Genomic DNA, 22,747 nt, shown 5'->3' with positions numbered 1-22,747 from the left:
AATTCTCAGGTCTGCTGAGTCTTTGTAAACAGTTCCAGCTGTTAAAAGTGCGAGGGGTGGTAGACGAAGGGGCAACATCAAGTTTGTGTGTTGAAGGGGTGCTTGGTATTCACAAGAAGAAAGGGTGGAGGGACTAAAGTTGTAATGAAGTTGCTCTGAATGACCAAATTGAAAAGCCCAGGCTTCTCTTTGTAAGCCAAAGTGATCCGTAGACTACCAGAACACGTTGACTTAATCCATGGCATTCTTTGAAAGACTCAAGACCACATAAATGTGCAGTCTGTCCTTTTAGCTAAAAATACCCCAACTTTATGGGTTTGTGTTGCCACCTTTTGCCCTTCTGTTTTCCAGGATTGTTAAACCAGTAGTGAATTATGTAGCAGAAAGAAAACTGAGAAAGGGCTTGTTAAAACACCTTGAGAAAAAATTGAATGGTGTCTTTATTTGTTAAGCCACCAAGTTGTGTTAATCTTGTGCTATTTTAGTATGGAAGTCATGCAAGCCCACAGTTGGAAAGTTAGATCATGTTGTCACAGCTGGATCAGTTATTTTTCTCCGTTTCTATTGCTGTGCTGTCCAGAAGATTTTCTGTGCTTTAGAGCAAGGCTAAGTCTCTAGCATCTTTGATTTAAGCCAGCAGAGGTACAGCCTGATTGTAGTGGGGAAACAAATGCTCCTCACCAATTTATTTCCTAGTAGTAAAGCAAGATTGCAGGGATATTAATTTGCAGTCTTGGTTTAGTAAAGAATAGGAAACACAAGGGAAGAAGATGAAACAAAGGGAAGAAGATGAAACAATTGGAATGAGTGAATAACTTAACTGGAAATCTTACATGTATTTAATATACCGCTGCCATTTGGATTATTTGGGGAGGGAAAAGAAAGTCTATAGGAAAATTACTTGGAACATCTGTGTGTCTATTCAGCACCTCATCTATAAACTTGTTTTCTTAACTCTTGTTCTAGGAGTGCTTTCTGGGAACCAACATCATGCCAGCCCTGTCTGCTAATAGTAGGAAAAGAAGGGTATGGCCAGGTTTCTTACGTGGCACCCGTGGTGTTGCACGCTTTGGAGAAGTTTCCCGTTCACACCCTGGACCTTTCTGTTCTGCTTACAAACGTTGCACCGCCAGAAGAAATCTGCGGACAGGTACCTTTTTTTCTTTTTCTTCTCATCAGATTCACTGACTGTATGTAAAAGATCAATCGAGTTGCAAGTAAGGTGAGCAAAATTCATTGGTAATGGAGGTGGCCTTGTTTTAATGTGCTGGGATGTTTGCTTCTGTCTGAAAATCCCCTTTTCTTTTAGACAGCACCACAAACAATCTGGATGTTGTACATGTCGACATTTTCCATACCCAGTTTTACAGTGAGGCTGTTGCTAGCAGCTCAGGAAGCTGGGCGGTGTTGCTAATAAACATCTCTTTGTGGAAAGAAATGCTGTTCATGTCACTGGGATCCAGAAAGTAGTTCTCATTGCCTCCTAAGACTGTGTGCTCCCAGTAGATGGCTCTGTATCAGACTGCATGTCGGCTACTTTTTGTAGCCTTCTTCTAAATTATATTAGTAAGGCAACCAAGGTTTGGGGCTTCTGTTTATTTTGTTTTCGCACGGACATGCACAACTTGTGCTGTTGCAGTATGTGCAATAAAAGCATTAACATTCAGAAAACACTTCATTTGCACGGTGATGTGGTTTTAACTAGAAAAAATGACCAGATTTGGTGTTTTTACTTTTAGGCAGGAAATCCATTTTCTTGTTTGGCATCACTACCTTAAAATATTTTTACCTTTAGTGGAAACGTTTGAGAGCCATACAAGTAAGGACAGACATGTTACACGACTGAATACTGATGTGTCCCTTAAGAGGGACATTTCCTTTCTTTGTTATGCGATGATTGTGGCTGTGGCCATATAGCTACGGTGTCTAGCCACTGCCTGAATATATCCTTCCCATCTTCTGACTAGAGTTCTCCGAATACTGATAATCTGAAAGGGTGCACAGAGAAATTCCTTATGTGAAAGGATGCTTGCCACTCTGTTCACGTAGTTTCATTTCATGGGGCAGTCAGATGGCTATGTAGCTATGTATTAAGAGGTTCTTGTACGTGTTTTAGTTTTCTTACCCAAGCTTTCCTTTTCACTAGCTGATCCGAAATGCTCAGAAGACAGCACCAAGCACAATTTATGTCCCAGATATCCATTTATGGTGGGACAACGCTGGACCTGCCTTGAAACTTACTTTTCTAACTGTACTACGTAACATTCCAGCATTTTCGCCAGTTTTGCTGCTTGCTCCGTCTGATGTACGTCACTCAGATCTCCCAGAAGAGGTATTTGTCAATACTTTTCTTACTATTTCTTCAGTGTCTTGTAATTTATGAATGCTTTCAACATCAAAATGCTGTGCTTTCTTAAATGCATGCTGTTATTACTCAGTCACCCTAACAAATCACTTAAAATTTGCTTAGAGAAAAAGAATACTGTGAAAGCATCTGCTTAAGGTTTTTTCTGAGTCAAGCAAGTGACTTTCACCCCCTTCTCACACATGCAAATAATAAATTAATACAATAATTCTGATTGCTACAAAGTGGTTCAGTCAAGAATATGAAGTGCTTGAAATGACAAGAGGATGTTTTTACTGAAGAGATTTCTTCTGACAGTCTGCCATTCCATGCTATGTTGGGTAAACTGCTAATAATGCAATTTAGTAGAGAATTTAAACACTTTGATTAAAAATAAATAAATAAATCAGTTTCTTTCTTCATATAGGCCAAAGCTTTCAAAGCTGGAATGCTGAGTTCCAATTTCTGCTAAAGTAACTTTGGAATCGAATTCTAGTTGTATTCCTAAATAAACTGTAGTAAAAGTAGGTGCAGAACTTCATTGACTTCTGAGAGTTTACATTAAGGGAAGGTGCCCAAAACAGGACCACGCTGTTGTCATTCTGATGATTTGGTCTCAGTCATCGGGGGAAGAGAACGGGTCTTACCTAGACGTGTTTATTATCAACTGCTTTGAAAGTGCTTGAGTTCCCACAGAAGTTTTTGTACAGGCTGTAAATTCCTTCTAAAATAAGTAGTGAAATTCCTCACCTACCTTTTATTACTAGAACTTGAAAATGGAGGAAGACGTAGAGGTACTAACTACTTCAGACACCTTTTGGTAGAGAAATAAAAACTCAGCAAAAAGCCCTCACTTGTCTGCTGAAGCCTTTCTTTTCCCTCTATAGCCATAAAGGTTCTAAGTAAAGGATGCAGCAAGGCAAGTAAATACAAAGGAGGCGCTGTTGGATGTGGTGAAAGCCATTACTTTACCAGTGTAGCGTACAATCCCTTCAGCGAGCTTTAATTCTACAGGTGATTCTTAAAGGTGATATTTGAATTTGCCGTGCCAACCTGTGAAAATGTAGCGTTTTAAGGCCAGGAAGATAACTTTTTTCAGTTTGTGTTCTTCAGGTTATTCTTAATTTGAAAAGGTACTCGTCTTTTTGGAATCGAAGATGAGTTTTTTGTGGCCTTAAATCTGAAATGTCTCTCCTCCTTCTGCTTTAGATGCAAAAATGATTTAATACGGAATTTGGAGAAGTGTGCAATATTGGGTTGCCTGGTAGGGCAGAGAGAGCAGCCTTTTTTTGAGGACCTAATTCTAAATGAAGTGGCTAAGCCTCCTGTAAAGAAAAGAGGTGAGGAGGATATGAGAAGTACATCTAAAACTTTCCTATCGAAGTTACTAGCTCGTTGGTCTTTGCTTTGGTGGTCATTTTCTGTCAGTAATTTGTCATATGCTTGTATTTGAGTACTGTAAATTGGCTAATTTTTCCTGATGAATTGAAGTTGATCGGACATTGGAAGTTGTGCCTGTAGCACCACCAGCTGAGCCTCAGAAGCCACAAGAGGAAGAAGTAAAGATGCTGGAGGAGGAAGAGAAGGATACCTTGCGTGACCTTAGAATTTTCTTGAGGGACGTTACTCACAGACTTGCCACTGACAGACGTTTCAGGGAATTTGCAAAGCCCGTTGACCCACAGAAGGTAAAGTAGTGCTGATCCGTGTGTGTCTGTAACTTCTCAGTGTTCATACTTCTCAGCGTTTTGGGGAAGGTTCAACTTTGTTTTTAGGGCTGCACTGTTAGGATTTTGCAAGAAGCAGAGGCAGTGCTTTTACTTCTGCTGACTCTCAAATGTGTCTTATGGGATTATTCGCTGAAAGCCCTGGTTTCATTCTAAAAAGCCAGTCCAAATGCCAACACAGTTTGCTCGTGAAAAAGCTTTGATACGTAGGCGTGTCACAGCACTGAAAAGCACAGAGATCTTTCCTTATAATGACAAACAGTATTTACAGGAGTACTTGAGTGAAGTCTGAAGCCCCTTCTTGGACTGTCAGTTCCTGTGGGAACAGGAATAGGAGCAGCAGTTTGTAAAACTAAGTTTTGAGATCCTGTTCTCTGTTTCATCTGGAACTCCTCAATAGGAATCAACCATAAGTGCAGTGTGTTTTCTTTTTCCTCCAATTGGCTGCTTAGATGCCTTTTTCTCCTTAATTTATGAGATAAGCCTAAACTAGGGGCGTATATTTCAAAGACAGATGTAACTTGAATGTACCTGGGGATCAGCAAAGTCGTCTTCATGTGGGCCTCCACTGGCTTTTCTTCCCCTTTTCTCCTAGGTTCTTGAGCTGTGAAAAATCTAGACAGATACATATGTCCTCATCTGAACTGGTCATTAGGCTCCTCTTCTGGTCTGAGGGAAGAAATGAGCACCTCAGGGCCCAGTTATCTCATTCTAAAGTAGATGCCTGCAATAGGTACTTCACAGGTGCAATTCATGCACCTTTTCCTCAATGTCGACAACAAAGAGAATGCCGGATGGCTTGCTCAGCTTTCACTGTTGTGATTTTCTGAAGCAAAGTGAAATGAATCTCCCACCCTCAGTGTTTCTTCTCTACCATGCATGTGCTTCTGACGTCCCTACTTCTTGTTGTCCTCTCGTGGCCGCTCTAATGAAAAAATGAAAAAGCCCTTCCATTTTTGAGAAGCAAACTGGTTAATGTCAGCATCTTCTGATGCATCGCAAATGTTCAGAGTTTTTAGGAAGTCGTTTATTTAAAGTCTTCAGAATAATTTTGGTAGACAGTGTGCAAGGTTAAGAAAACCTCTGAATGCTTGTATTTGATCTGCAGGTACCTGACTATGCCACAAGGATTAAAGAGCCGATGGATCTTTCAACAGTTCTGACTCAAATTGACTCGCGCCAGTACCTCGCTGCCGGAGACTAGCTGAAGGACATCGATCTAATCTGTAACAATGCCTTAGAGTACTACCCGGATCAAAGATCTACAGGTGAGGATGTGCTTTTTAGCCCTAGTTTAAAAAATCTGTCAAACATATAGATGGATAAATGCTGTGTGCGGACAATAGACTTCGGATGGATTAGCTGATTTTGGACGTCCAGACTGTAAATATTTTATCATTTTGCTACTTGGGCATGGAATTGTGATATAAGTGTTCCCAAGGAACTAGTGCTTTTGTTTTAATTAACTTCGATGTTGTTATGCTGAAAATATTCACTGAGAGAACCTTTCGGAACCAACCTATGAAGAAAGCAATTTTCTTCTGTGATCAAAACAGTTTCATTGGTTGGTAGACAACATTCAGTTAAAGTGTGTAAAATTTCAGATCGTCACAGCGCCTATGTTTTGCAAGACACTGCATATTCAATGGTGAGGAACGAACTGGATACAGAGTTTAGACGACTTTGTGAACAAATTAAAGAATCTCGTGAGAAAAGAGGTACGTGCTTTAACGCTAAGGATTTGAAGACTTGTCTCTGCATTTGTAACTGAAAATGCATGACGAAGATCTTTGGTATCTATTCTTTCTTGCAAGGTCGCACCTCTGCAGCGTGTGCTCCATGCGACAACTCCAAGTCACCACAGCAGAACCCTGCTACTGAAGACGAGAAACCAGATGAAGAGAGTAATGAAAATGAGGAGATGCCAGCGGCACCTGTAGATGCCAGTACACCCATTTCTAATGGCAAGTTGCATTTTATTCAGCTGCTCTTGTCATTCATACCTTCTCTGTTCTTGAGGCGCAACAGGTGTCTCTGATGCCTGGCTCTTTATGGCAGAGGTAGTTTGTTTTCAAATTGACTTCCAAATGGGAGAGAGAAATCCAGAGGTCATTCATTCAATATAGCGATGAATTAAAGTTCAAAGAAAGTTGGTTCATTTGATGTACTCTTACTGGAACTTCATTTTGTAAACAGAACGACCCCCCACTCAAGGATATGACAGCTTCCCTCCCGTACTAAAAATGATAGTACTCACCCTTGTAGGAGCAGCAATGTGAAGAAGGTCAAGGGCAGTAAGAAGGGTTCGAAGCTTTGATATAACAAGCCTTTCACTTTTTTTGACAGAGCTCCTAATAAGCATCTTTAGCAAGGTCTGGAGATGGGAGAAAAACTCAAACTAGATTTTAATTCTAGGATGTAGAATGTCAAGCTTGACTGTTCCTCTGAACAGTCAATTGAATTTAAATTTTTTTAATTTAAATTAATTAGTTTATTTTTTTTAATTTAAATTCAACTGAATTAAAAGTTTTGAATTTAAATTCCAATTGAATTTATTGAAAAAAATTCCAATTGAATTTAATGTTTTGTTGTTGTAGTTTTTCACGAAACACTAAGTTTATGTGAAAGGTTTTGCTGCAATATCTTTTTGCCAAGGATATTAAGCTTAAGTTATCCACAAGAAAACGGTGGGGAAAGGGAAGCTTTAGTTTTGAAAGCTTTTTTTTTTTTTTTTTTTTTTCTCTCCAGGTTTTTCTTGAGCACAGCAGCGTTTCAGTGTCTGCCTGCCATTAGTTGCCCCACTACCAAGTCAGGAGGGTCAATTAAACTTGCGTGAGGCAGAATTTCTTTATCTGAATCTACGTGGTTCACATAAATATATTCTTGTTTCCTTCTTTCCCTAGGATTATTCTTCTCCCAGTATTGAATGTTTCAACGGACACCGTTTAAGATCAATGAGCAAAAGCATCCTGCGGTGTTCAGTCTCCAGCTTTGAAGAAAGTATGGCGATACTGAGGGGAAATGTCAAGAGAAGACGCTTTTCAAGGTACTGTATTTCTATATGTTCAATCTCTGTTTGATTTGTAGATTGAAAAGCAAGAGAGAAAGCATGTGCAGTGAGTTGTGGCCTGATAAACCTCCGGCTAAAATCAGCAGAGGCCTATGAGCATGCTGATGGCGTACCAGTACCTTAAAACTAGAATCCCTCTTCTCAGTGAAAGTTTTCCGCTTTTCTAAAACAAACCTGTTTTTTTCCCCAACCCCTTTGAGGTGTTGTTGTGGTTTAACCCGGCCGGCAGCTAAACACCACACAGCCCTTCTGCAACCCTCCCACCTCCCTCTCTGGGATGGGGGAGAGAAACGGGACAGTGAAGCCCGCGAGTTGAGATAAAGGCAGTTTATTAAGACAGGAAAATAATAATAATGATGATGATGATGATGATAGTACTGCTACTAGTAATGTGTACAAAACAAGTGATGTACAATGCAGTTGCTCACTACCCGCTGACCAGTGCCCAGCGTAACCCCTAGCAGCCCGGCTGCCCCGCCCTATCCATGGTGCAGCGTGTTGCCATAAGGCATAGAATTCTTTGGCCAGTTGGGGTCGGCCATCCTGAGTCTGTCCCCTCGCAGCTGTTGCTGTGCGCCGATTCTGATCGCCAGTAGGACAGTGAGACACCGAAAGGTCCTTGGCTTGTTGTAAGTACTGCTCTGCAGCAATTGAAACATCGGGGTGGTATCAGCACTCTTCTAAACATCCTTTCACACATCCTCAGCCAAAACATAGCAACCTACCCGCTACTAGGAGGAGAACTAACTCTGTCCTAACAGAAACCAGGACATGTATCTTTTCCACTTGGGTGCTATTGCTCATAATTTTGAGAATTCAACATGAGCAAGCTAGGAAATGTGGGTACATACAGAACCGCGTGTATATGGCACACAACAGACTTGGGATGTGGATCCTGCGTGAGGCCTACAGGCTTCTCTTTGTATACCATGGAGCACTGGCTTGTAAACATGGTGAAATTTCCCATCCTTGATGGGTCTAATACAACAAGTCTTTTCTCCCTTTTCTGCCCTGTCCTCTTTCTTAATGTAGGCAGTTGAGAAAGCCAAAATTGGAACGAAAAAAAGAATATAGCACAGATAAGTGGCTGTAAGTCCCCGGGATACCTATTTACGCTGGTTACTGAAGAGGATGGCACTTGGTCACTCCATGGCTTTCATTTGATCCTAGCAGCACAGTGGTATAGCTCTTCCCTTCCCCTTGTCCTCTTGGCTCTTTTAATGATAGTGCAAGCAACAAACCTGTGCCAAAGGGTGCTGTATGGCAAACAATGGGCAGGCTTTTTTCTAAAAAGCACGAGTTTGAGTTATGTGGTGTTTGGGTGTTTCTCTTGAAACGATTCTTCCCTCCTTGAGCTGTTAGATCCTAATGCAGGAAATGGAAGTGCTGCATGCATAAACAGAGTAATCAAACATACACCTCTTAGGAAGAGGCTTGCAATGTCCTAGTGTTTGTTTTGAGCACTGGTAGATACAGTTTGACATGAATGGAGTGAAAACACCTTAGAGAAAGGTGTTGATTGTTCTCACTTTTCCAAGAAATAAGTGGAGTAGATTTCCCTCCTGCATGGAACAAAAGTTGCACGTTTGTTTTTGTCTGGCTAGCTTTCAGTCTCTTTAAAAATCTCCCTACAGGTCCCAGTTTTAAGTAGACAGTTTAAACGTGCAGAGCGATAAAGAAGTGGAATGCAGTGGTTGTGACACCAACTTCTGATCTGAAATGTAAAGAAAACTCAATCCACTTCAGGGTGCCTTTTTTGTCTGTCTGTTTCCATTTTACAAGAGCAACGGTGAAATAAGGAGAATCCCATCTTCACTGTTTCAAAAGACTTTGTTTCTGCGTTTCAGTCACCAGAACATTGAGGAGTAGAGCTGGTGCAAAAACTGTGAGACGAGTCCACGGAGAAAACAGGGACTTGGAGCTGCGCCGCAGCTGTAGAGTCGGACACAGTCGGTACTCGACTACTAACTCGTCCATTCTATTTGACAAACTTATGACAAAGTAAGTCATCTTTTCTTGCAGACCTCTTAGAATGATCTTTCTTCGCAAGCCTTTGCACTATGGCATGATGTTGGCCTCGACTTGCTCTTTATTTTGACAGCAAAGAGGTTTGGCTGCTCCTGGCATTTCCTTCATGTTTACAGGGAGACACCGTTACCTGGCTAGATAAACAGATTTTCTTGAAGGTGCTATTTCAGCATATAAGAATTGACACTCGTCAGCGCCGCTGATTCTGGTTTATCACTATTTGCATTGCAAATCTCCTTGTCCAAAGCTTAAACTGATGTATGCACTGCTTGAAAACAAAACCTGAAGTTGCAGAGCAGAAGACTCAAGTCATTATGTTAGCAGCTGTGTAACCATACTGCTTTCCAAGCATAAGATGTCCAGCTTATTTTGTTTCTATGAAGAGTTTAAATGGCTCCCGTTAAGCAAAGATGTCCCCACACTGATACTTACTATTAAGCAAGGATTCCACCTCCTTTGGCTGAGGTCTGCTCCCTTACTCACATTGGAACATTCATCCAAGTAGCCTGCAATTCCACACTGTCGGGGGAAAGTCCATAGAATAGAAAAGGTTCCTCCAGTCTCTACCTCAGCCTTTTTTTTTGAAGCATGCAATAAAGCAAAACATTCACAGGCTGCCCTTCCATGCAAAACAAGGCAAATTAGTAAGACAGGAGCCACAAAACTGATTGTCCTTTAAAGTTAAAATGAGATTTGAAATAGATCGAGTTAGCAAGTGTTGTAAGTCTGTAGCTAAGTCTGGTTTTGCCAATGCAGCACAATTCCCTATCACGTAGCCAGAGCTGCTTCTGTAGCTCCAAGAAGCAAAACTGCTTTGACAAAATACTGTGTCATCAAAGCATTCGTTGGCTCAGTAGGCACGGCTCAGGTTCAACAGGTTTGTGAAAAAATGAGTACTAACAGAAGCAGCAGGGTCCAAAGAAACACTTTATGTCCCCACTGCGAAATGAGGGGCTTTACCTTGAGTGTTATGCACACTGTCAATAGAAAAGCACTGTAACAGAATCTGCCACGGCAGTTTGCATGTTACTGAAAGACCATCAGAGTGGGACTGCAGCAAGATCATTGCGAAGTTACAAAAAAACCATGTGGGGGTGGGAGTTTAGTTGCGTTAGATAACACAATCTTAGATAAAGATTTTGGTCTTAACGTAAAAGTAAGGATGTCTACTGATCTCTTCAACTCCAACAACTGAAGCCCAAGTCTGAAAAATCGCCTTTAAGAATGCAAAGAAAATATTTAACTCTTCTGTATGTTCATACTTTGCTATCAAGCAAAGGAATGAATGCTGATGCCTTAACTATGTAGGGCTGTAGCTTACAGAGAGACTACACCTTCCTGTTTTTTTCCCTTTAAAAACGTTAAATGTACGTGAAATTATTTGGGGGTGTTTTCACATGCAAAGCCTAATGCAGTGCATGCAAGCCCTGTCATCTTCTTCGTCTAGTAGTGTCGCGTTAAGGGGTGTAGCCGATTGACCGTCATGGGTCCCGTCGGATTCAGGGTGCTGAACTATCACGGTCACGGATTCACCAACAACGCAGTACGGCCTCGCTCTAGTCGCATTTGAGGAGAACTCTCACAGCTAGGAAGAATGCAATTAAGTGCAGTTTCTTACGGCGACAGGTACACAGGTTCTTTGGATTGTCAGTGATAAATTCACTGTCTGCAAAAGCAAGCTAGCATGCATGAAATGCACAGGTACACAGCCTAGGTATTAAGACATGAAAAAGCATCAAAACTCTAGAGATTTCTAAGATTCCACAGAGACGCCTGGTATAAGCAAGCGTTCAGATCTTACCCCACGGCGTCCCAATGGAGTGGGGGTGGGGGAGTGAGAGGCTCAGCCTGTCGAGTGATGTCAGAAGGAATCCTTCCTGATAGTATCTTCCCTAACATCCCCTTTCTCTTAAAGCAATTGATATTATTTTCTATCTTTAAGGTGGAGCTTGAGTGACTCTAGTCATGCATATCTTGGTTGTGCTTGGTAGAAATGATCTCACTTGCGTTTAAAGGTACAGGCTCTGAGAAATTCCGAGGGCGTGCTCAGTGAGGGGTGGTTGCACCTTGGAGGCGGGTAGCTTTTGGGATGGAGGTGTGCTTATGATGCCTAGTCGCTTAAGGCGATTACTCCACAAGTAGTAACTTAGTGTTGATTTAACTACAGCATATCTAAAACATAAGAAGGATGTTAGTATGGAAGAAGCCGATGAAACCAGTCCTTAAATCTTACTACTTATTGTGCGTGAGCAGACTGGCGTGAGTTTTAGCTATACTGGCAAATATCAAACCACACCTGTGTCGTCCCAAAGCTGGGAAAAAAAAAAAAAAAAAACAAAACCAAGGAAATGTTGAAGCAAATAGGGAGTCCTGTAGCTTGTGCAGTCTTTTAGCTGAGAAAATAAAGAAGGAGAGAGACAGGTAGCCTTGAGCTAGCAGAAGCAAGGAAGAGAAGGGCTAAAAGGGAAAAAACAGGAAGGAGAACACCAGCTCCAGACTGACCTCTAGTAACCTTTTTCTCATTAAGGGTCATTAGCACATTAAAAATCACACCTGTCAAAATGCTAAACTATGCTAATGTGGGATTCGGTGTGTGTCCCCCCTCTCCTGTTCCCCCTCCCCCCCGGTATTCCTCTGTAATGCACAAGCTCAGTGGAGATAAGTTAGGTGAGCTGTAATAACCAATCCAAAGGAGCCAAAGAGAGAGTTTTCACAAGTTTCCTGTGTATAAATGACGGTGATTCGAGTCAGAGGTGTGCTTGCTTTGCGAAAGATGGCCAAGTACCTGACTCTGCAGAGTTCTATAAGTAATTATATAATTAAAAGACCTTCGTGTGCATTCCGACTCTGGGTGCTTATTGGCGCGGTGCACTCTGCACGAACCTGCAGACAACATCTGTACTCAGTGTCATGCCTACAGACAACCCTTTACTGTTGGGACCTGCATATTTTTCTGTGCATTCAGCACAACCCCTTTGGCACAACTAGTTAACCACGTAGCTGCCAGTCCACCACTCAGTTGCACTTGTGAAGAGGAAAAGCTATTTCCGTCTACTGGAGGAGCACATCCTCTAAATGCAAGCTTCACTCAGCTGGTCATTTACTGCAGGACAAGATTTGAAAAGTGTTGTTGAGTTCTGGGTTTCCTGCTTACAGGAAAAATTAAGTGCTAGATCGCCCTCTACTCCGCTTTGTCTGCTGCATTTAATGGAGATAAAACTGATTTCGTTTGCTCCTCCATTTATGGACAATGAGCTGAAGGAACAGGTACAGCACATTAGCCTGGAATGCCTTCCCTCCCAACCAAAGTAAACTGGAGCTGTAACTAACACAAGCAAAAGCAAGGCTTCTGTGTTTTCAGCTGAATAAAGTTCCAACAAAATCATCCTCTGGGATTTGAAGGTTACTTCACATGACATGCCAACGACTCTTTTCCCTCCATTGTAAAGCGGATCCCTGCTGTTAGTTGCTCTAGAAGCAAAGGAATCGTCGGTTTGGTAACCAAATAGCCGCTTCTGCAAACGAGAAGTGTTGTGCTCTCTCTTCCCTTTGAATGACTCCACACTTCTCATCAGCTACTGGATTGCTGACCTAGAATCAGAGAACATCCCAAGGTGGAAAGGACTCCCAATAATCACCAAGTCCAACTGGTGGCTCCACACAGGACCACCCCAAAGTGAGACCCGATGTCTGAGAGCATTGTTCAACACTTGTTGACCTCCGTCAGGCTCGGTGCCATGAGCAGTGCCCTGGGCAGCTGTCTCAGTAGCCAGCCACCCCCTCAGCGCAGCACCTGAGGCGCACGGGGCTCGGCGGGGCGGCCCGGGAGGGGAGGACGGCGGGGCGAAGTGGCAGCTCCCTCAGAGCCGTCTCCCCACCGCCTCGGCCGCATGTCGTGGCTTTTTCGTGTCGGGGCTTTTTCATGTCGTGCCCTCGGTCTCTCGCCGTGGGTGAGATGCTGCTCCCCAGCGCGGACCCCTTGCGCGCGGGGCCTGCCCGCGGCAGCGGCGGGAGGGAAACCCCAACCCCAAAGCCCTCCCGGCAGGGAGAGCTCGGGGTGAGGGCCGATCCGGCACCGACAGTAAACACACGCCGGAGGAAACGCTCTGGTTTTAGCCATGAGCAGCGCGGCCAGGTTCAAAAGGCGTCACGCTGGAGCTCCGAGTTCGGCGGCGTTCCGAGGCCGTTGTGGCGGTTGTGGAGACGGCCCCGGCTGAGGTGGCTGCTGCTGTCGCTGCTGTCCCCTCTGTCCCTGCTGTTGCCGCTGTTGCCGCTGTTCCCGGACCTTGGAGACCCCCGGCGGCTCCCTGTGCCAGGCCCTGTGGCCCCGGGGAGCTGCCCGCCGCCTCGTCGGCCAGCCCGGCAGCAATCCTGCCAGCACAGAATAGCCCACTGCGTTTCAGGGTAAAGTGACGATTAATTTCTATTTCCTGGCCTGGGTGCTGCTTTCTTCTTTAAGGAAGCTTCAAGGTTAAAGGTTCAACTCAGTTATGTCAGGGTTCAACTCCGTTTCGTGAAGGGGCTCTTGTACGAAAGCTTAAGCTGGGATTGACTCTCTGCTAAGCGGAGGCCAAACGTGGACCTACTGAGAAGCAGGTCCTAAGTGATAACATTTTCTAAAGAGACTGCTAAACACATCTGAAGAGTGCTGCTGCAGAACTCTGAATGGGGGGATAGCAACTGTCTTAAGTGATCTGGAATCTTGAATTTACTTTTCAATGGACAAGAGGTGTGTCTCTCAAGGCAAACAAAGAGAGGAGTAACACCCTCTCTTGTCACTCATGTCAACATAAATTTATGCTCAGAGCGTAGGTGTAGGAACAGCATCGGTATGTATATGGAACATCGGGAGAGGAAGCTCTATCGGTATTTACAGTTTTTCTACTATCTTGCCAGAGAGACGTCATCTCCAAATGAGAAATGGATGTATTTTGAAACAGTGGTGGTGGATCGGATTTCTTCTTTCTAGTGTTAATATTTGCTCTTGAATCGTACTTAATACCTGGTAACACCTCAATCAGTTGTCAAAAATAAACTTAAAAATGTGTAAGGCTTATCTCATTGGTCAGTATAAAGATCAAGGTCTTCGCTTCGCTTTGCTTCCCTTCCCTTCCCTTCCCTTTTTTTCTTTTTTTCGTTTTTTCTTTTTTTTCTTTTTTTATTTTTTTTCTTTTTTCTTTTTTTATTTTTTTCTTTTTTCTTTTTTTCTTTTTTCTTTTTTTCTTTTTTTCTTTTTTTCTTTTTTTTCTTCTTCCCTTCCCTTCCCTTCCCTTCCCTTCCCTTCCCTTCCCTTCCCTTCCCTTCCCTTCCCTTCCCTTCCCTTCCCTTCCCTTCCCTTCCCTTCCCTTCCCTTCCCTTCCCTTCCCTTTTCATTTTCCCCAGTATTGTTTTTCTGTTCTCCTTCTCACTGCAGTCTTGATTTTGTTTCTTGTCCCTTAAGTATGTTTCCAAAGTGTTGCTGAAACATTTTCCCTTTCAATCCTACAAAAGGAGCTGTCACTGGTGAAGATCGGAGCTTATCCCTGAGCCCAGGAGCTGTCACCTTAGTCTTCCAATCGGACAAGGACGACTTCATTTCTCATGTAAATGCATTTGTCAGGTTTGCGTATTGTTTTTTCAGGAATGGAAAGTGTGTATAGAATGGATTTAAAATCAATTTTAAATGTAAAACGTCAGGGCAAAAAAGTTCTAATTACAACCTCTGCACACAATTTGCCAGCTGTGGGACTAGGAGTTTTCTTATTTACTGTGTTTTGTTTAACGTGTCTGAAGTTTAATGGACAGCAATCAAGGCGTGCTAGAAATCTGAAAGCACTTTATGCTTTGTTCTCTCCGTCATTTTGGTATAACAAACTAGCTTATGTTTTAAACCCTCCATGAGGTTAGTGGTTTCCCTAAAGGTAACAAGTCCCTGTGTGCTACAGTAAGACAGTAACAAAACATGAAGTATAGAAGTTCATCCTGTCATTATTCAGCTTCTGCCTATGGACACACAATTACGCTTATTTAAAGCGGTATCACCTTGAAACCTAATCAGCATTTTAAAAAGGACTTTGTAGCAGTTATTGGCTTTTGTCCTGGAGGGCTGAGGTTTGTTTTGTTTTGTTTTACATTCAGCATTTCCGTTTCTAGCTTACATTCCCCTGTTATTTTGCATGAGGAAAGCATGCAACTTTACAAAGTAGAACGGAAAGAGCTGCTTTTTAGTCTAACTTTTCAGTTTTTCATAGGAGTTTTAAATGTGGTAGGAGTAAAACACCAGAAGTACTGCTGCCAAAGTTATATTCAAACTCGTCTTTCTTGGAGAAGCAGAAGAAGCCCAGGGAGAAATGAATTTGCAAACATGCTCTTCATGCTCTCCTTTCCCAAGATTTCTCTGAGATATAGCCCATCCTCTGTGGGTTTTGAGGTATATGGTTCCCAGGAGTGAAAAGGAGGGCCAAACATCTCTCCTCTTGGATCTCAGCATGCCAGGGCTTTAGTGTACTGCCACTTACAGCTCCGCTTTTTCACCTGGAAAAAGCGACCGCATGATGTAGACTGAGGAGCCCTCACAAATTAACTTGCCGTCACCAAGTGACGCCCATGAAAGGTGTATTTAAAAGCTAGGCTCATTATAGAATCACAACAAACCCCTCATGACTGGTGCAGTAGACAGTGAGGTAGAGGGCGAGCCCTGGAAAGACAGAAGAAAAGTAGCAGTGAGTTCTGGGTACCTTTGTGCAGACGAAACAGAAAAACACAGGCAGTGAAGTAATAGTGTTCCGTTACTAATGCCAGCAATAGATAATTGCAACAATTATCTGTTAGATCATAGGTACTAATTAACAGATAATTGCGCAACTCCGGAAATCAATAAATAACTGATTCCCCTCAGAGAATGTCTTCTACATTTTTATATTAAAAAGACTCCAGAGTTGTAATGGATTAAAATCCTACGGAAGGGAAAGAAATGGCATCAGCCACTAGTTCTGCAGAAGCGAAAAGTAATACTGATAGAGTTCAGATGGAAATTTTCACTTTGTGTGTTTAGTCTGGGGATTCTTTTTAAATCATTCATACCAGCGATTTAGTTCTTAAGGCTGTTTCTTTGAGATTAAGTGACAGGACTTCTGTTACTCTTTTCTTCTTGGAATGCTTCTTGATATTCTTACGTCAGCCAGAACTTCTGTCTCTGTTGCAGATGTGAACAATGACCGTAGCTAAGAAGCCCAAATCTTCAAAGCCTAAAAAGCCCTCTTCAAGGCGGTCTGGCAAATCCAAGAAACCAAGTCCTAAAATAGTGATGTCACGCACCGCCAACTGGGGCCGGATAGTGCCTGCAGAAGATTCAAGCCAAGTCTCTGTGGCCCAAGGACGTGGAGGTGCTATTTACTGTAGATCATCTGAAAATTCTAAGGCTTTTGCCCCAAGAGATCTAAGTAAGTGTGTGTTTTATCCTGCCTCCATTTTCTTCAAAGCAAAAGTAGAAATTGCAGTTCTTACTTGTTGCACTGATAGAGAAGGGGACTACTGTGAACAAAGACTTCAAAAGCGAATCCCCTAAGGCAACTGAAGTGACTGATGTTACAGAAATTAATTTTGATATATTTACAGTCAACATTAAAATGGTTGACTAAAGTTGTTTGTTTTTTGTTTTTTGTTTTTTTTTTTCCCAAAACATTGTGTTGACCAGCCAATATGAATTTGGTGGTATTAAAGTTGTCTGCAATAAGTTTTTCTGGTTTGGATTGTAGCTAGCTCCTCTAGGTGCTCCTGCAGAATAGTATTTTTTTAAATACCTTTCTTCGAAACAAACAAACAAGATCTCTTTTTAAATTTAACTTTCTTGCAGTCGTTAATGATGGAATTGCTCCGCCACAGAGCATTCTTTTTCCACCTGAGAAGATTTGTATGGATTGGCGAGAAACACAAAGTGTTGGAGTTGGCCTGTACAATCTTGGCAACACATGTTTTCTTAATGCTACTCTGCAGTGTTTGACCTACACACCCCCACTTGCCAATTACATGCTTTCTCTTGAGCACAGCCAGTCATGTGAGTACTTTCTAACAGTATTTTGAATCTGTTGGATAGCTCTGAAGGTGAAAGAACAGCAGTGATTCTGTGAGATAAGCTTATTTGCCTGATTTTACCTGTAGCAGCTGGCTTTGAGCACTGTATTAGCAGTGGGCTCCGAATAGCATATGGAGTGCAATTAATGCACCATGGTTTATTTATTTAGTTATTTGTTTGTTTGTTTGTTTGTTTGTTTATTAAAGGATCATTTATTGCTTCATGGGAATAATGAAGTGCATTGGACAGTAATGCATTTAGTAATAATTTTAGAGAGTAATACATTTTGCAGCCTGTGGAGTTCACATTCCTGTCAGCCTTTACAACTGCGACTTTGCAGTAGTCTTTTAGATTTCTCATCACAAAATGCATTTGAATACAGGCTTAGTGGATATTTTTCTTCTGTCAAGTTGTGTGAAATGAAATGTTACAAGACTGTTGGGACATTGGCATCTTGGGAGAATAGAATGTAGCAAGGAGAGTGGATATGGTATCTATAGCTTAAATTGTACTCAGATGTTCGTAGGTATGGATATTTTGCTGGACTGGGATGCTTTGTTCTTTCACTCTTCAGGTCGTGAACAAGATTTTTGCATGATGTGCACGATGGAGACTCACATTAACCAGGCCCTGCGTTGCACTGTTGATGCCATCGAGCCTACGCATGTTATCAGTAATCTCAGTCGTAAGTGGCTTCAGATGTGTTTCTTTTCGATAGCTTGTAATCTTCAAATAATTATTTGATGTGTCTAAGTGGTTTTAACACTCCAATGAAGAGAGATTTTAGAAATACAAGAATGATTTCATTTTTAAATGAGGTCAATACTATCATCTTCTTATTTAGGAATAGGACAACATTTCCGTTTTGGCAGTCAAGAAGACGCACACGAGTTCTTGCGCTATACTGTTGATGCTATGCAGGAAGCGTGCTTGAACGGAAGCACCGAGTAAGCATAAACAAGTTCACTTTCATACATTCTCTAGCACCTTCTAGTCCTTTATTTACTCTCAGAAATGATCTCTAGCACCTTTTAGTGCCTTATTTACTATCAGCAACGCAAGTCTACATCATCCTTGGTTTTCATCAAACTCTTTGAAGAGTTAATTCTGTGCCTTAAATCTTCTGAGGTCTGATTATAATTTATTTCCAGATTGGACAGATCTTCTCAAGCTACCACCATCATTCATCAAATATTTGGAGGATTTCTAAGATCAAGAGGTACTTGAAAAAATATTCCTGTCCTTAGAACTGATCTGTGTCTTTTGTCAGTAGTAAAGCAGTCTGTAGTTTGTCTAAAGTAGTATCTGTCAACAACTTGAATTTGGACAGTTAGTCTCCTTCACATAACGTTAAGCATTTATATTTTGTTTCCAGTGAAGTGCTTGAATTGCAAAGCAGTTTCGGATACGTATGAGGCATTTCTTGATATCACTTTGGATATAAAGGTAAGATGTTTTCTAAATATAATTCATGATGTTTAAGTACATGCATAACTTTCTAAATTAAACTTGTTTAACTTAAAAAACCAAACCACATATAATGTTAAAACGTAAGAGCTTGGTGGTGCTAAGGAAGTGGATTGGACTTTGTCCTTCCGTGGAACCCATGTAAATTGTCTCCACATTTGCATTGGGTTTAAGGGGAAAGAATTCTCTTTCTGCAAAAATTATAATGCTGTCCTACTTCTTTGTTGTTCTACCTCAATATACATCTAATTGTTAGACTGATGAATTTGTCCCCAGTATTGATGACAAAGCACACTGTAGATGCTGTCTAGGCAACTGGGAAAGTATTTGTTCCAAAGTCAAATGCCTTCCAGGTGAGGTCAATGCTGAGCATGCTCTTTCTGCCTCCTTCTTCACAGTGCTCCTAGTAGATCGCTTGAGTATGTTAGTAAGATTCTCTTATAAACTACTAGTATGTCTCTGGAATTTTGAATTACGGTGACTTTACGCTCTTCTTTCTCGCTGCTCTAGGCGGTTTCGTCTGTTAGCAGAGCTCTGGAACTCTTTGTGAAACCTGAAGAGCTGGATGGAGAGAATTGCTATAAATGTAGCGAGTAAGATTTTGACGAATTAGGTCTTAATCCTAGATGTCAGTTTTCTATGTTGCATGACTCTGTTGGACTACCTCTAAACTTTGGATCTACTTACAAGTTTTGTGGAAGTTTATAAAAGACTTGGATTTTTGTTTCCTTGGAGGGGGGAAGTCTTGTTCATAGGCATTCCCTATGGGTTTGCAATTCTCTGGCTTGTATTTTGCCATCAGAATTCAAAAAGAGCTACTTTTGTTCTTTCTATTTATTAGCTCTCGACAGTACTTTTCTTGATGTAAACTGCCCAGTTTCCGTTGTTCTCTGGGCTAGTGGCTAATTTTCACTGCTTACACCGTAGGTCCTACCTTGGAGCGGGCAATGTGTCAAACTGAACTATTTTGTTTCAAAGGATGGCAGATGGGTTCAGTGTCTTTCCAGACAAGCTCAGTACATGAAGACTTCCTACTGTTAAATGTCTCCCTCCTGTAGAATGACCATGTGCTTCTGTTGTATTTTTGATGTTGATAGTCGACCTATGTTGGAGATTATTTGCAATTTCTAGCCCTGGGGACCAAGGCTCTCTCGTTCCGCTTTCAGTATTTGTATTTCCCTTGAAAGCTGAAAGAATGTATCCAGGATTGGAGTTCAAATAGCCACTTTTGTAGACCAAGAAATGGTACCTTGCCATCCAACCTGGTCATACCCTTTTGTGAGAGATTCCTGTTCCCGCTATGCTCTGAGTTGTTGGGAAAATTGACCTTCTTCTCTGTATTAACAAACCTGACACGCAGTGCATGGGTTTATGAAAAGAAAAAAGACCAACCTATTATGCAAGTAAATATCATTCAAATAGCATAGGCATGCGTGAGACATTAAAAGGAGTTTGTTTTGGGGGCGAAAAAAGAAGATGCCTTCAAACACTTATCTCTGCTTGGTTTTAAGGTGTAAAAAGATGGTTCCTGCGTCCAAGAGATTTACCATACACCGTTCTTCCAAGGTTCTCACAATATCACTGAAAAGATTTGCAGATTTCACAGGTGGAAAGATCAACAAGGTATATTTACCACTGTAATGCAACTATATCATTGTGTAATGGGACATCCCCCAAAGCTGAAAGTTGTTAATATTTTCAGACAATAATTGTAGACTAACGACTATGGCTTATTCTTTCTCTTAATATCAATAAAGTTCCCGCTTGACAAGAAGCATATGCTTTCCTCTGAGAAGGCTGATTCATCAGGAAACAGTTCTCTGCAACTTCTAGTCTTAACCGTTGTTTATGGGAAGACTTATTTGTAGTGAATCAAGAAATATATTCGAGAAATATATTCTAGAAATCAATTCTAGTCTGTGTTTTTTGGAAGTGTTTTTCTCTGGCTAGTCCACGAAGTACTCTGGGATAATTTTTCTATCTTCTTGATGTCTCTTTAGGAGGTGAAATATCCGGAGTATTTGGACCTGAGAGCCTACATGTCGCAGTCAATGGGAGAACCACTGCTCTATGCCTTATACGCGGTGCTGGTACATCACGGTGTCAGCTGTCACTCAGGACACTATATATGCTATGTAAAGGTAGAAGTCAACAGCATTTCTAACAGGGTAAAGGTTGTGCTGGCAAACCAATTAAAGCATGACTAGCAGCTACTGTTTCTAGGGAAAAAGATTTCATTATATTTTTATTTGACATGTGTGTATTTTGTTCCTATCCGTGATTTCAATTGGAAAACGTGCAATTCACCTAAAGAAATCGTTGTCTTTATTTGCAGGCTGGTAATGGACTTTGGTATCAGATGAATGATGCTAAAGTAGTGCATACTGACATTAAAAGAGTTCTTGGTCAGCAAGCTTACATACTTTTTTATATCAGGTAATAACAAATCTTAAAATGTGTTCAGAAGAGATTTACTTTCCTGTTATTGATATTTTTCTGTTTTGCAAGTGTTTTTCTTGCTATCCCGGGAGAAGATTATTATTTGTCTAATTCAGTTCTGTCTAACCTGAAATTCTCTGTGTCGTTTATTATCTTTTGTTGCTCGGCCTTAAACTGCAGCACTCATGTAAATTGCTATCTATGTGTTATCTGTAGCTGGCTAATTTAGAGAAGGAGAGAAATGAAGGCCATCTGTGGTGTAAGAATGAATTATTGCTGTGCAAGTGATAGTCTTAGTAGGAAGACTGTTCTCTACTTTTCAGTCTGTAGTCATGGCGAAGCCTTCTGTAGAGAAGGCTTCCATATCGTATGAGCTGTTCCTCTAAAATGATAGGATGGGATTTAATCCAAGAGTAGGCTGAAAGAAAAACTAAACTACGATCACTGCTCTTTTCTGAAGGCGCTATGATTTGACACTTGGAGAACGTGCGTTTTACTTGCCAGCACCATCTTATCCCTGTTCATTCCCTCCTGGTCAGCAGGGGGCTAATAGTAAGCAGGCTGGATTTCTGGGACCACGACTTCTTCCTCATATGATTAAGGTAATTCAGGGAAGCGGGAGGGCAGATAACGGCACCAAACTGCTAGTGGGTTTGGGGTTTGGTGTGGGGTTTTTTGTTTGGTTTTCGGCATCTTAGTTTTGTTTTCCTTCCCACGCTGCAGCTTTCTTCACAGCCCTCATGCTACAGCCAGAGTCATTCAAACAGTGGTTACTGCTAAATTGTGCAGCCATGCGACTCCATTACTTTATACCTCCAAGACAGCTTTCTAAAGCACAGAGAGCTACGCTCTTTGACTATTTAAGCAGAGTGTACTAATCCTCAAATCATTTAAAAGAGGACTTGTTTTTCCTATCCTCGTCACTTTAGCTAAGACAGGGAAAACTAAATGTCTTATTCCTGAGCACCAGAACGATTACTTCAGGCTTTTCAGGGTATGTTTAAAGGGGAAAATAAATATATTTGGGAATAGCAGCAGGTAATGTTAAGTTGCTTGGCTGTTTTTCAAAGATGATGTTAATTTGATACCAATCTGCAGTAAACCAAAAGCAGGAATTGAATACGCTTATTGGACTTGCATTTATCCTTAACGGGCAGTGTGTTTTTCTTTTTAGGTGTTAAGACCATTTGTAGAAACACTCAGTAGGAGAGTTTTGTGTTTCAAAATGTTACATGCAGTGTTTGCGTTAATCCATCTTGCAATTTCTTCTTTTTAAATACAGAATTCAAGCCGTTTAAATGGAAATGGATCCATAAAAGAGGACGCAAAGACCACTGGTGTCACCCTAAAAAGGCCATCTTCAGCACCACCAATGGCCTGTGTTCAAAACCAGGCAATTACCAGGCCTTCAATTACTGATACGTCAAGAAAACAGAAGATCACCATCAGTATTCACAATAAATTGCCTGCTCGTCAGACTGTGTCACAGCCTGACTTTCTTAGCAGTGCTGTGGAGGATGAAGATCTCTACCAGGCTGTTCCTTCATCCACAATTACAAATTTGGTAATGCAAATGAAGCAAATGCAAACAAACAAAAAAGTTTCTGATGAAATTTTTG

The 22,747-nt window shown here is 41.5% G+C and overlaps 1 protein-coding gene across 1 annotated transcript; it reads left to right on the top strand.

Annotated features, from left to right (window-relative positions):
- Positions 1 to 3,972: 3,972 nt before the first annotated feature.
- Positions 3,973 to 21,129, top strand: LOC311428457 (ubiquitin carboxyl-terminal hydrolase 42-like; the record flags this gene model as incomplete). Its single annotated transcript, XM_084539901.1, has 16 exons — positions 3,973 to 4,032; positions 5,180 to 5,339; positions 5,676 to 5,789; positions 5,886 to 6,035; positions 6,975 to 7,117; positions 14,660 to 14,751; positions 16,353 to 16,590; positions 17,004 to 17,204; positions 17,797 to 17,907; positions 18,067 to 18,169; positions 18,374 to 18,441; positions 18,598 to 18,668; positions 19,200 to 19,282; positions 20,201 to 20,312; positions 20,690 to 20,830; positions 21,025 to 21,129. The coding sequence occupies exons 7-16, from the start codon at positions 16,362 to 16,364 to the stop codon at positions 21,127 to 21,129; spliced, it is 1,224 nt and encodes a 407-aa protein (XP_084396027.1). The 5' UTR covers positions 3,973 to 4,032; positions 5,180 to 5,339; positions 5,676 to 5,789; positions 5,886 to 6,035; positions 6,975 to 7,117; positions 14,660 to 14,751; positions 16,353 to 16,361.
- Between the last annotated feature and the right edge of the window lie 1,618 nt (positions 21,130 to 22,747).

Source organism: Aythya ferina (genome assembly GCF_964211825.1).
Source record: "Aythya ferina genome assembly, contig: HAP1_SCAFFOLD_81, whole genome shotgun sequence".
NCBI lineage: Eukaryota > Metazoa > Chordata > Aves > Anseriformes > Anatidae > Aythya > Aythya ferina.
Note: the sequence above shows the minus strand (reverse complement) of the source record. Positions and strands in the feature narration are given on the sequence as shown.